At 40.4% G+C, this 13,863-nt stretch overlaps 1 protein-coding gene across 1 annotated transcript in view; it reads right to left on the bottom strand.

Annotated features, from left to right (window-relative positions):
• LOC100558097 (solute carrier family 2, facilitated glucose transporter member 5) overlaps positions 1-13,863 on the bottom strand; it is a 49,028-nt gene that overhangs the window by 2,333 nt on the left and 32,832 nt on the right. Inside the window, exon 13 of the mRNA XM_003224234.4 lies at positions 6,850-6,991. Coding sequence (XP_003224282.2) covers positions 6,850-6,991 — 142 coding nt within the window. The remainder of the gene's footprint in view (positions 1-6,849; positions 6,992-13,863) is intronic.

Genomic DNA, 13,863 nt, shown 5'->3' with positions numbered 1-13,863 from the left:
TGTGATACAGTTGCATTTGTGAAATGCTGAAGAGTGTGCTAGTGCAGATGGTTAGCAAAACTGAGATATTGGTATAGAGAAGACCTCAACATATTTGAGACAAACCTGCTAGTAGGACATGGCTGTACAGCCTGAAAAACTCACAGCAATCCTTTGAAAACTCACTTCACATACAGTACTAGAAATACCATTAGGTAGGGATGGGAAAGCTTTGTTTCCCTGCAGATGTTTGGGCTTCAACACAATGGTAATTGTCAGGCATGATATGGTTTATAGTTTTTTAAAAATAATTTAACTCAGTGTGGTGGCTCAGTGGGTTAAACCGCTGAGCTGCTGAACTTGCTGACTGAAAGGTTGGTGGTTCGAATCTGGGGAGCAGAGTGAGCCCCCACTGTTAGCCCCAGCTTCTGCCAACCTAGCAGTTCGAAAACATGCAAATGTGAGTAGATCAATAGGTACCGCTCCAGCATGAAGGTAACGGCCCTCCATGGAATCATGCTGGCCACATGACTTTGAAGATGAGCACCAACCCTTAGAGTCGAACATGACTAGACTTAATGTCAGGGGAAAACCTTTTCCTTTAACATCTAGAGAGTCTAATGTTCTTCATCTATTGTAAAGGAACTACGACAAATAAATTGGTTATTCAAATATATAGAAAAAGCATTTTGCAAAGAGCTAGAGAGATTATATCGACATAAGAATTAAATAAATTTGGTGTTCTCCTCTGTTTGTTTGCAGGCATGGTACACATGTGAAAATTGACTAACAAGGTTTCTTAACATCTCTACTGCTTAGCTACATATATGTAAAATTATGTTACATAATAGGATTTCACCAAATGTTTGTTAAATTTTATTTAGGCCCTAAATTTTGGAAGGAGAGAGAATGATAGAATCATGGTTTGGTACCACTGGCAACATGACTAAGGGAAGAATGAGAAAGGAAGAAGGTGTTTGGGTGGAAATGAAGTCAAACCTAGGTGTGCCATCCATCTCCAGATGAGGAAGCAACAGAGCAGAAAAGACAAAGAGGGAGCACACGAGGGAACCCTAACTACCTGTCTCTCTTTCAGTTGCTACCTGGAGGCACATTGTTCTTGATTAAGCATGACTACACACTTTCCCATTCCAACCATCACGAGGATAAGCAATTATTGATAGCACTCTCCCAGCCACAAAAAGTCTTCCCTAATGAGTTGTGCATTTGGCTGGCATGGAAAAGGGTTCTTCTCTCCATACAAGTCTACATGTATAGTTCCTCTTGTGACAACCCAAATTGTATAAGTTCAGGTCGTCATAGTAAAAAACTAAATGGGGCTCCTGTACTTTTATTGTCTCAATAGCAGAGGGAATTTCTTGGTTATCACACGACCAAGAAAAAGGAACATTTGCTAAAATTGTTTCTTCTAAACAGCCATCAAAGAGTGATAGAATCTTAGAATCATAGAGTTGGAATAGACCACAAGGATCATCCAGTTCAATCACTTTCAATGCAGGAACACATAATAAAAGCACAGGTATAGAAACCTCCAGGTTTCTCTTGGGGCAAGCCTAAGGGCTGTACAGTGGGCCCTTGGTATCTGCTAGGGCTTGGTTTCAGGGTCCATTCTGATACCAAAATCCATGGATGCTCAAATCCCATTATAACTGTATAGTATAAAATAGCAAAAGCAATTTTTTTTGGGGGGGGGAGCAATATTTTCAAGCCATAGATGGCCTGAATACTTGAATGCAGCATCCTTATATACAGAGGCCTGAGTACGCATACAATCTACAAGGTCTGTACAAAGAGATAGTAGGTGAACTATTCAATTGCTGGCATGAATCATTTAACAAAGGGAAAGGGGCAGAAGTAGCCATGTGGTTCAATTACCATTTCTCATTTTTAAAAATATATGGTGGGATTGTAAGGACCTCCCTATAGATCTTGAAAACAACTTTAGGTAGTTGAGATAACTCATCTCAATTACTCAAAGTGAAGGGACCATAAGCCAGAAAATAGTAAACTATTTTCTATGTAGCTTTTCCTCTGCATATGCCCCTCCCTTCCTGTGAGCTGGTGCTTTTCTCCAGAAAGCTCCAAGACCAAAAGTTAGCTTGAAATCAACAAGGGTATCACTGAAATCACAGGTATCACTTATGCGAAGTGGGTGTGGAAGGTGAGGATGACCCTCAGACATTAGTCAATTTTAGATAAGCAAAAGGTATAAATTTTTTGTTTGCTGCGACATGCCTTTGCGGCAGCCATTTGCATTGTACAGCCCTCTGGGGTATGTACAGCTGTCCCGCCTTCTCACAGCTGTGGTGAAAATAAACTTTGCTTTTTGCATCTCTCACAAGACTGAGTTTCTCTGCCTGATTTCCCTCCTGAGCCAGGACCCTTTGAAGGTAATTGTCTTACATAAGCACATTAGAAGGAGCTGCTAAGGTTAGGTTCCAGTTTCTGCCAACTCCATGCTAAGAGTGCATGATGAGCAGCCCTATGTATATACAACCACTAGGCACACGTGTAGACCTGTCTCATGTTCATAAACAGATATATTGTGGGCATGTGGATGGTGTGCACAGAGAAGGAAATTGCTGGGTATAACCTCTCAAATATATATAGGATATCTGTTTAAACATCACAGTTGTCAAACATTTGTAGAGCTCTCAGGCCTGGAAACATGTAACACAGCATGGCTCCTGTATCCATGGGATGTGTATCTGCAGTTCCATTTACCCCATCCAACAAAATAAGTCTTCTCTAGCCATTTTCTAGGTCCTTAAGCATTCCTGGGACAATAGTACTTCATTTCATAAGGGTTCGTAATTATCTGCAGGATCCAGCACATCTTCTGCTCTTTCTGCTGCATATTCCTTGAGCGATTTTAGCATATTCAATTTCCAAACATTATCATTCATATGTGTTTGCCCATTCATGTGCAACATACAGTTTGCTTGACGTGTATTTTAGTCAAGCCCATCTCCAGGTGACCATTATGGGCTTAGTGATTTCAGTGCTATTCGGGGCAGTGTTTGAGCAAATGAGTGATGCATCCTCATCAGCCTCTGATCAATACGATATAATTCCCCAGGAACTTGCCTATACATAAAATGGTCTTCCAGTGTCTTTGTGCAAGGTTATCCTTTCCTAATATAACCTTTGAGGTCAGTAAGTCTCATATGTGCATTTATGGATGTTCCCCATTTAGAGCAGGAACAAAGTACAGTCCATCATATGTTGTTGGAAAGCAACTCTCATTCAGCTCCAGCCAACACAACTGGTTATCCTCATGCTAATACTGAGATATATGGATCAACGTTTTGATCACCCCTGATTTAAAAGCCACGTACCCTTATCTGTAATTTTGTCCTCTTAGTTCAGGATTGGATGGCAGAGCAAGCAAAAGGCAGTGATATTTCAGGCACTCTCTAAGTATTTCATTAGGAAACACAATAATTTACAGCTTAAGGAAGTCATGAGGCACTGCACTGATTTTGCTGCAAATGACAAATCCCAGAAGATCTGTTCTACTCCATGAGTTTAGCAATTTCTCATTGTTAGTCAGCCAAATTCCCAGATAGATCTGGAACCCCAAATGAACATCCTGCCCTAGAGATCTGTTGTAAACTGTTGCACTGCCCCAAAGCACCCCAACCTTTTTCTTTCAATGCCAGAAAATATTTTTCCCCCGAATACTTTAAGCACTGCAGATGCAAAAGCAGCCTTGTCATATCTTCCATATTTAATTAAGACTGCACCCAGAACATACTGAAAGCATTTGATGTGACAATTGTCCAAATGTGGCAAAGAATGTAAAGGCAGGGTACTGTGATGTAATCAATTTCCCCAAAACCTGTATTGGCACGTTTCATTCCATTGCCCCCGATGGTGCAATGGGTTAAACCCTTGTTCTGGCAAGACTGCTGACTTGAAGGTTGGGTTGCTGACCTGAAGGTTACTGGTTCGAATATGGGGAGAGTGCGGATGAGCTCCCTCTGTCAGCTCCAGCTCCCCATGTGGGGACATGAGAGAAGCCTGCCACAAGGATGGTAAAATATCAAAAATCTGGGTGTCCCCTGGACAACGTCCTTGCAGACCTCCAATTCTCTCACACCAGAAGTGACTTGCAGTTTCTCAAGTCGCTCCTGGCATGAAAAAAAATTCCATTGATATTACAGTAGTCCAACGTAAACGGGCCAGCAGAACGTTGGATAAACGAATATGCTGGATAATAAGGAGAGATTAAGGAAAATCCTATTAAACATCAAATTAAGTTATGATTATAGAAATTAAACACCAAAACATCATGTTATACAACAAATTTGACAGAAAAAGCAGTTCAAAACGCAGTAATGTTATGTTGTAATTACTGTATTTACGAATTTAGCACCAAAATATCACGATGTATTGAAAACATTGACTACAAAAATGCGTTGGATAATCCAGAACGTTGGATAAGCGAGACTCTACTGTATTTGCAAAGAAATGGCATAAAAGACTGACGTTCTGGGCAAATTATTTAAGAGAGTAATATAATCCTAAAAAAGATAAAAGTATCATTTTATTTTGGAATTTCCAAACATTTCTAGCTTCTACTATGTCCAACTTGTATGACATTCTGGATTCAGTATTTTTACGGTCCTGTAAAGATCGCCTGTCTTGCTTCCAGCCAAGTCTTCGTTTCACATTTTTTCCCTAACTTCTCACATTTACTTGGTCTCTTTCAGGATAAATGTCTCAAAATTCAAACTCACAGATTACAGGATGCAAAACCAACATTGAGGAACCTTGTTAAAATTGCTGAAATTATGATTCCTTGCGTCAAACAAATCCAGGCATATAGCATCCCAAGCTAAACATTCAACAAAATTCTACCCTTCTTTGCCATTATAAAAGCTGCAAGAATAAACCAAGAACTTTGTTGTCCTTTCATGACACTAGAAGTTAGCCCCAAGAAGTGGCATGGCATCAAATTTAGCAGCAGCAACCTGGTGAGACACAGTGGGCAGAGCATATCATTCAACATTTCACAGATGAAAACTGGGGGGCATGTGGCCAGGCAACATCAGAGGGTGGGCAAGATGGGGAAAACGTAAGCTAGAACATGCTGCAGCAATTTGTTTTTGACTGAGCTTTCTGGAAAAGGCAACATTTTGTGCTCTTGACTCTCTCCTGATGACATAAGTGCAAACTACTGTTTATACTCATGTATAAGTTGACCTCATGTATGTGTTAAGGGGCAGTTTTTGGGTGCCAAAATTATGAATTTTTATATGACCCATGGATAAGTCGAGGGTCATTTTACAAAGAAGGGGAAGTGTCAATGCTGTTTCAAGTGGCCAGCTGCCTGACCCTCACCTTCATTTTCACACCCAGACATATTTTAAAAAATCTGAAGCAGTGCTATGACAGAGTAGAGCAGATCAGTGTTTCTTTTAGGTTTTGCTTGGGTGGATTAAAGTCTCACAATTCACCACTCTGTTTAGGCCGCAGTAGCACAGCGGGTTAAACGTCTAGATGCAGGAAATCAGCTGAATCGAGGGCTGGGAGTTCGAAGCCATGAATCTGGGTGAGCTCCTGCTGTTAGCCCTAGCTTCTGCCAACCGAGCAGTTTGAAAGCATGCAATGCGAGTACATCAATATGCACCGCCTCTGTGGGAAGGTAAAAAGGGGGTGCCCCATGCAGACATGCTGGCAATACGATCAGAGATGTCTATAGACAACAGTCTCCTCGGCTTTGAAAAATGGAACAAGAGCACCTCCCCATGGCCGGAGATGAGCATTGCCTCCAAACACCGGAGATGAAATGGGAGGCCTTTACCTTGGTCTGTGTATTGTATGTCATTGTTGTTTACTGTGTTAAAGGCATTGAATGTTTTGCCATGTATGTGTATACTGTAAACCGCTCTTAGTCCCTCTGGGGAGATAAAGTGGAATATAAATAAAGTGTATTATTATTATTATTATTTTTCACGGAATTGGATTGTTCCTTTTTGGGTATGAAATAAGCTACAGTACTCACATTTACCCATGGATAAGTCGGCCCAAGTTTTTTTGGACTTTTTTTACTAAAAATTCTAGACTTTTACATTATATAGGGCACATTTGCACTTTGAATGCCATGTTCAGCAACTGAGGTAAGCTAAGGACAAAGGGGGAAAGTTAGGAGAGAATTAAAAAACTGGGATATTTTAAAAGCAGCTAAAAATGAGACAATAGAAGATTAACTAAGATTGTTTTTGGCAGTTGGAGGGCGTGAAAGAACAATCCTGTCTCCTGTCTTCTATAGTTGTTCACCTCTGCTGTTGATGAACTTCAATTAAAATTACCTGGTCAAATGGAGGGCAACACTACCACTGTCGGCAAGAGACCTGCAGAAATCTTCCCTAAGTAAGTCTTGATTTTCAAAGTACTGGAAGCTTTAAAACATCACCTCCACTTCTGCCTTCTTCAGCACAAGGTAAACATAGGACAAGCAAAGATGCACTAGAAGGCAAGCAGCAACCTCCATTTCCCTACTTTTTGCCTTTCACTGTATTTGGTTTGGGGTCAGAGCTCCAGTTCACAGGGGCATCTGCATTGCTAAACAGCAGCACAAAGAAAGCTTGGGCTCACTGTGGCAAAAATCAATAAACGAATAAATAAATACAGGCAGCAAAGAGGCCTGAAATGATTCTCGTTTGCTGGGAATGAGAGACACCAAGTGTAATTTAGGGTTTGATATTATGAAAGCCTTGCTGCTCTAAAGCAGCAGGATGCTCAGCGGCTCATTAATAAAGGATAAACTTAGAGTCTATTTACAAGGCACTTTTTGGGATTATTTACACTCCATTATACATACATAATGCTGCACATATTTACCGCTTGGCTTGATGGTGAGCGGAGAAATTTGAAGGGGTGGGTTGCTCCTCGGTTGCCCCACCCATCATCTTGGAGTGATGCCACCCCACAGGGTACGGCCAGTCTATCAAGGAAGTCTGCAACTGCAAAGGGTCTTTGCTTTCTGAATTTACATGGAAAAGAAGCAAGCAAACCAACCAGATCACAATCTGACTACAATTAATTTTGCAAGAGTAGCAATGCAGTCAAGTCACAGGCTTGCATTAGTTACTTTTTTGGATGGTACTTCTCAGAATCATCCATTCTGGCTGAGAATTCTGGGAGTTACAGACCAAAAAAGTAATGTGTTGTTGAAGGTTTTCATGGCTTGCTATGAATTTTTTGGGCTGTATGGCCATGTTGCTATAGTATTCTCTCCTGACGTTTTGCCTGCAACTAAGGTCTGAACAAACCTCTGAAGATGCCTGCCATAGATGCAGGCGAAACATCAGGAGAGAATAGTACTTTTTTCTATGTCAGGAGTGACTTGAGAAACTGCAAGTCGCTTCTGGTGTGAGAGAATTGGCTGTCTGCAAGGACGTTGCCCAAGGGACGCCCGGATGTTTTGATGTTTTTACCATCCTTGTGGGAGGCTTCTCTCATGTCCCCGGATGAAGCTGGAGCTGATAGAGGGTGCTCATCCAAACTCTCCCTGGGTTGGATTCGAACCAGCAGCCTTCAAGTGAGCAACCCAACCTCAAGTCATCAGTCCTGCCGGCACAAGGGTTTAACCCACTGTGCCACCGGTGGCTCCAAATATTCTACTCAAACATGGTCATATAGCCTGAAAAACTCACAGCACCCAAAAAATAATTTTCCAAAATCTGGGCATGGAATTTTTCCTAGCACATTAAATATCAAGAAATGGCACACCATTGGGCAGAGTGAGGCAACTACTTCATGCGGCAGATATATGGGCCAGCAATGGCAACCCTCTCTGTAAATTCTTGAGGCCTCTGTCCTTTTCTCTCTCTTTAAGGATAAAAATGTCTTATTGTCATGCAGCCTGTCCTCCACCTCCTAGGAATGGAAGAGGCTAGGCTACCATGCCGCCAATATTGGCTTCTGCATATGAACAGGAGGATTTTAATCTTTGCTTCAAGGAGTAAAATCTATTGGGCCAGTCTTGAGCCATGGACCATCCATCTAATCCAGTGGTTCTCAACCTGGGGTCCCCAGATGTGTTTGGCTTACAACTCCCAGAAATCCCAGCCAGTTTACCAGCTGTAAGGATTTCTGGGAGTTGAAGGCAAAAAACATCTGAGGACCACAGATTGAAAACTACTCATCTAATCTCTTACATTGCTGCCTGGCATCAAAATCTAAAGTGAGGAGGCCAGAAGACAGCTTGTAATCTTCAAAGTCAAGCCATAGATTCCAATCCATTGTACTTCTCCTGGGTTCAAAACACTACCAGAAGGAGACATTCAACTCTTGAAATTACAGAAGAAGTTTGAAATCAGCAGTCTTTTTAACATTCTGGTACCAAACATACTGGTACTTGCTCAGAAATTTCAAGTCCATATGGCATCAGTGACATTTGCTTCCTAATAAGTAGGAAGAGCTAAATACCGTAAAGGCACAAGAACCTGTCTGCTCTGCAGAGTTTAGCAGGATGAGCTCTGGTTAGTATCTGGATGGGAGACCACTAGAAGACCAGGTGCTATAGTTCAGATGCAGAAAATGACAACACCACACACCATTCCTGAGTATTCCTTTTCTAAGGTCTTCATCAAGTGATAAATTTGTTGCATGATGGCACTGAATTTGTTCTGTATTTAATTCTTATTACTGCACGATGTTGTGACTCTCCCATTGTTGTACTGCATTTCTATCACACCTTTCACTGATGGGAAAAACCCTTAAATAGCTTCAATATAGCTCCCATTAAACTAATATTTCTGATGTAATTGTTTCATTCTTTTGCAGTTTTGATATTCTGGTAGTTGTGTGATGTGAGCATTCGTGGTCTCCCTCTCCTCCCTATCTCAAAGCAGGCTGAAATCACATTATTTTGCTTAATTCCATGGCTTTTTATTTGTTTTGTGGCAGTTGCAATTGCACTGCAATTGGGGTTGTCATCATGCTGAAATGGCAATGGACTCCATTGATACTGCACAATTGCAGCATAAAAAGAAGAAAAGTTCAACAGCATGCTTGACCTATGTAGGGCAGACACGTATAGGAAAGCGGGGTCAGGTGAAACAGTGCAGAAGACTGATTTCAAGAATGTACATCACTGAAGCGGAACCATTGCACTTTTGGAGAGAAGATGTAAATGTGATTGATTCTGTACTGGTATGTTTCCATTTGTTTAAATAACAGTTTGTGTGAAGAAACAGATTGAACCACATGATGTGTTTAGACATACTCTGAAATTCTCTTGATCAATAAGATATATTCCCTGCCTTGTAAGGACTCTCTCTCTCTCTCTCTCTCTCTCTCTTTTTTTTTTTTTTTAAAAAAAACCAAAACAAAAAACTAGGATTTCTGTATATGATAGGGAGTGGGGAGAAGTAGCTGGTGGATTTTGCTTTGAAAATGTTTTGAATTAGAGTGAACAGCTAAGAATGTTATATTTGTTTTGCACAAGTTGTCATTTGAATACAGATCTAGACATGTTTCATTATTTACGAATGTATATTTTCTGATTGTATATTTGACTGTTTGTGAAAAATAACTAATTTTTTTAAAAAAAATAGATTAGTTTGATAGTCCTAATAAAACTCTATGACAGGGATACTATAAACCAACTTATTACAGGAAAACACATGAAGACGCTCAAAAAGTAGTAAAAGTTAGGACTGCAACCTACAATTTCAGATACAGCCCAGTTTTATGACAAGCATCCACTTGAGATTACTGACCAACAGGGACATCTAGTGGCTATGCTTTGCAAAACCTTCCAATCTGCACACACAAAGCATACAAAGGTACAGTAGAGTCTCACTTATCCAAGCCAAATGGCCGGTAGAAGCTTGGATAAGCTAATATCTTGGATAATAAGGAGGGATTAAGGAAAAGCCTATTAAACATCAAATTAGGTTATAATTTTACAAATTAAGCACCAAAATATAATGTTATACAACAAATTTGACAGAAAAAGTAGTTCAATACGTAGTAATGTTATGTTGTAATTACTGTATTTACGAATTTAGCACCAAAATATCATGATATATTGAAAACATTGACTACAAAAATGGCTTGGATAATCAAGAAACTTGGATAAGCGAGGCTTGGATAAGTGAGACTCTATTGTAACTCACAACCTCTGAGGATGCCTGCCATAGTTGTGGGTGAAATGTCAGAAAAGAAAGTTTCTAGAACATGACCATACAGCCTGAAAGACTCACAGCAACCCATACAACATTACTTTCAAGATTCTATTTTCTCTCTGACTTTAGGTTTTTGAGACTGTCCTGTCTCAGACCAGTAGCTACTAGCTAATGTCTCAACAAATTGCCAGACTTCTTTCTCTGGGACTCCATCTGGACAAGAAGAAAGCAGCCCTGGAAGAGGAAAAAGGTTGACCTTTGTTCATGCAGAATCCTTAGAACCAGGCAACACATCTTCAACAATTTGCAGCTCATTCCAGGGTGTTCTGGTTCAGTTCAAAGGCTGCACCTGTGCAAAACTGGTGCACCAAAAGGTTGCCAATTTGAATACCAGATGAGATAGTTGTACCCATTAACACATCCTAGATCGGGAAGAGCTACTCCTGACCCAGAGACAGTTGTTTACTGACTGGTGGAGAGTGGAGGTGGACATGGTGAAGCATCAAGCTCTGTCCCTGTAGAACAGTGGTTCTCAACCTTCCTAATGCTGTGACCCCTTAATACAGTTCGTCATGTTGTGGTGACTCCCAACCATAAAATTATTTTTGTTGCTACGTCATAACTGTAATTTTGTTACTGTTATTAATTGTAATTATCTGATATTCAGGATGTATTTTCATGCACTTGACCAAATTTGGCACAAATACCCAATATGCCCAAATTTGAATACTTGTGGGGTTGAGGGGATTGATTTTGTCAAATGGGAGTTGTAGTTGCTAGGATTTATAGTTCACCTACAATCAAAGAGCATTCGGAACCACCAATGATGAAATTGAATCACATTTGGTAAACAGAACTTCCGTGACCAACAGAAAATACTGGAAGGGTTTGACGGGCATTAACCTTGAATTTTGGAGTTGTAGTTCACCTACATCCAGAGAGCACTGTGGACTCAAACAATGATGGGTCTGGACCAAACTTGGCACAAATACTCAATATGCGCAAATGTGAACACTGATGGAGTTTGGGGAAAATAGACCTTGACATTTGGGAGTTGTAGTTGCTGGGATTTATAGTTCACCTACAACCAAAGAGCCCCTTGAACCCCACCAACAATAGAATTGGACCAAACTTCCCACATAGAACCTCCATGACCAACAGAAAATACTGGAGGGATTTGGAAGAAACTGACAGTGATTTAGGGGCGATGTAGTTCACCTACTTCCAGAGAGTACTGTGAACGCAAACAACTATGGATTTGGTTCAAATTTGGCACAAATATCTGATATGCTGAAATTTGAATACTGGTGGGTTTGGGGCAGGACTGATTTTGTCATTTAGAAGTGGTAGTTCACCTACAAAGAGCATTCTGAACTCCAACGATGGAATTGAACCAAACCTGACACACAGAACTCCCATGACCAACAGAAAATACTGGAAGGGTTTGGTGGCCATTGACCTTGAGTTTTGGAGTTGTAGTTCACCTATATCCAGCCTTCTCTGCCAAAAGGGTTCCTAAGTCCATCAGAAATATGTGTTTTCTGATGGTCTTTGGTGACCCCTCCAGGGGTCCCAACCCCCAGGTTGAGAAACAGTACTGTGGAAGATGGATAGTGTTTTCCATCTTATAACATTTGAATTCAGAGAAAGAACGAGACATGTATATTCCCAATTTTTTCTATTCAGTAAATAGTTGTGCTGTAGGATGGTTACATCAACTGAAAGGTTGGAGTGGGGGGTGTAGGAAGAGATATACCTGCTGTAGAGAGTTTTCTCCATTTTTTCTGTTCTGAGCCTTTCATGTTGCTATAAATCATGATCTCTCTCTCTCCATTTTGTCTTTGTGGTAACTTTATTTCATTTCATTTCATGTTTGCAAAATCCCAGTTTAAATAATGCTTATATCTGAAGTTTTCATTTTTATAAAATTAAAAAAATTATATTTCTGGTTTGTATTATTATCACATCATACATACGTACATTGTTGCTGGACCTCTGTATGGGACTTACATATGTGTAAACACCATAGTTATGACATTAATCACTGAATCTTGGCCCAGTTTCCCCAAGCCTCCATAAACTGGGAAGCAGCCTGTGCCATCAACAATGGTCTGCTCCCATGTTGATTGGGAATCATCTGACTGCCATTTCCATCCCCTCCCATGTGACATCCAATAAAATCAACAGAATTAGAATCCTTTTCACAATTTCCCCTTACATTGGCAATTGCTCACACAGGTGGTCAGGTTGGAATGAAAATCAACTGCTTCCCAATCAATAGAGATCACAAAAAAATTCATACAACTTGGAAATGTTACTTTTTTGACCTCAACTCCTCAAATTGGCCATGCCAGTCTTACAATTTGGAAGATTTAGGGGAACTATCATTTTTTCCGAGCTCTGAGCAGCACCTTCAGACAACATAAAGCACCAGCAGGTAAAAGGACAAAAGATATCCATAAAAAGAACTGGCCCTGTTCTCTAGAGAAGAGACAAGGAAACCTTTTCAATGCCAAGGGATCAAGCTGCAATGAAGTTGTACAAAATAACAACCGTGGGAGGAAACATATAACCAGCCATCCATATAATTTGAGACCCTCCAGGGAAAAGGACTATCACAAAGCAAGGTTGGAGATTTGTTTTTTCTCCAATTGGTTTTAAACACAGCAGAAAAATGGGATACAGTTTGGGAAAAGGAACATATTTAGGCCTTTTCTTGCTACCTTTCCCACACTGGATGTGGAAAAGGTGGCAGTTGAACTGGAATAATAGTTCAGTGATTGCAAAGTCAAAAGCTAATGGTTTGAGTACTGGACTAAAACTTTGGCTATCAGTTTGATTTCTCACTCAGCCATGGAAACCCACTTGGTGACTATGTGTGAACTGCATATGCTCGGTGTAATGGATCTTGCCTACCTTACAGGGTTGGTGAGTGGCCTGTCTTGCAGGGCCGGTGTGTGGCCATTTTGCAGGCCTTCCTAGTAAAAGCTCAGCAGAGCAGGTTGGAGGAGCGATCGAGCAGCCATTACTGTCAGTGCAGTCTGATTGCTTAGCAACTGGAGATGGGTGGAGCCAAAGTGACAGTTGGAGCTAGGCAGCCAAAGAATTCATTTTCAGTTGGGGGTTAGAGTTTGAAATGTAAAGGTAGAGATATAGTTTTGGGAACTGTGTTTTGAAAAGGAAGCCTCTTTGAGGAATATAGTTAAAGGCCTTCAGGAAAGGAAGAGCTGAGAGCTATATTGTGACTCTATAGTCTAGACTGTTGCTGTTAAATCCCAGGAGAAGTGGATTTAAAAGTTTAAATTGTCCTGTTTGTGTTTTCTTGGTGAAGGAGCATATTTCCACAGTATTGAAATTTTAGAACTATCCTTTATAAGAGAAAAGCCTAATTTGTTGTTGAAACCACTACGCATCTTTACTGTTATTGAAACCACAACACTTCTTTACTGTTCAAATACAAATAAACAACAACAACTTGTTTTTCCTCACATAAAGTGTCTCGTTTGACTCTCTAAATATCCTAATTACAGAGGAGGTTCCTGAATATAACATTGCTGGCAGCATTAGTAGAGGTAGTCAGTTTGAATCCTCCATATTTTTGGCGGCAGCTGAGAATAAAAGCCTTCGCAATTTTGGCAATTTGAATATATATATATATATATATATATATAGCCAATCCACTATACTCGGCCCCAGAAAACCCAGTGAAAGATTTGTCTTA

Source organism: Anolis carolinensis, chromosome 3 (genome assembly GCF_035594765.1).
Source record: "Anolis carolinensis isolate JA03-04 chromosome 3, rAnoCar3.1.pri, whole genome shotgun sequence".
Classification (NCBI taxonomy): domain Eukaryota; kingdom Metazoa; phylum Chordata; class Lepidosauria; order Squamata; family Dactyloidae; genus Anolis; species Anolis carolinensis.
Note: the sequence above shows the minus strand (reverse complement) of the source record. Positions and strands in the feature narration are given on the sequence as shown.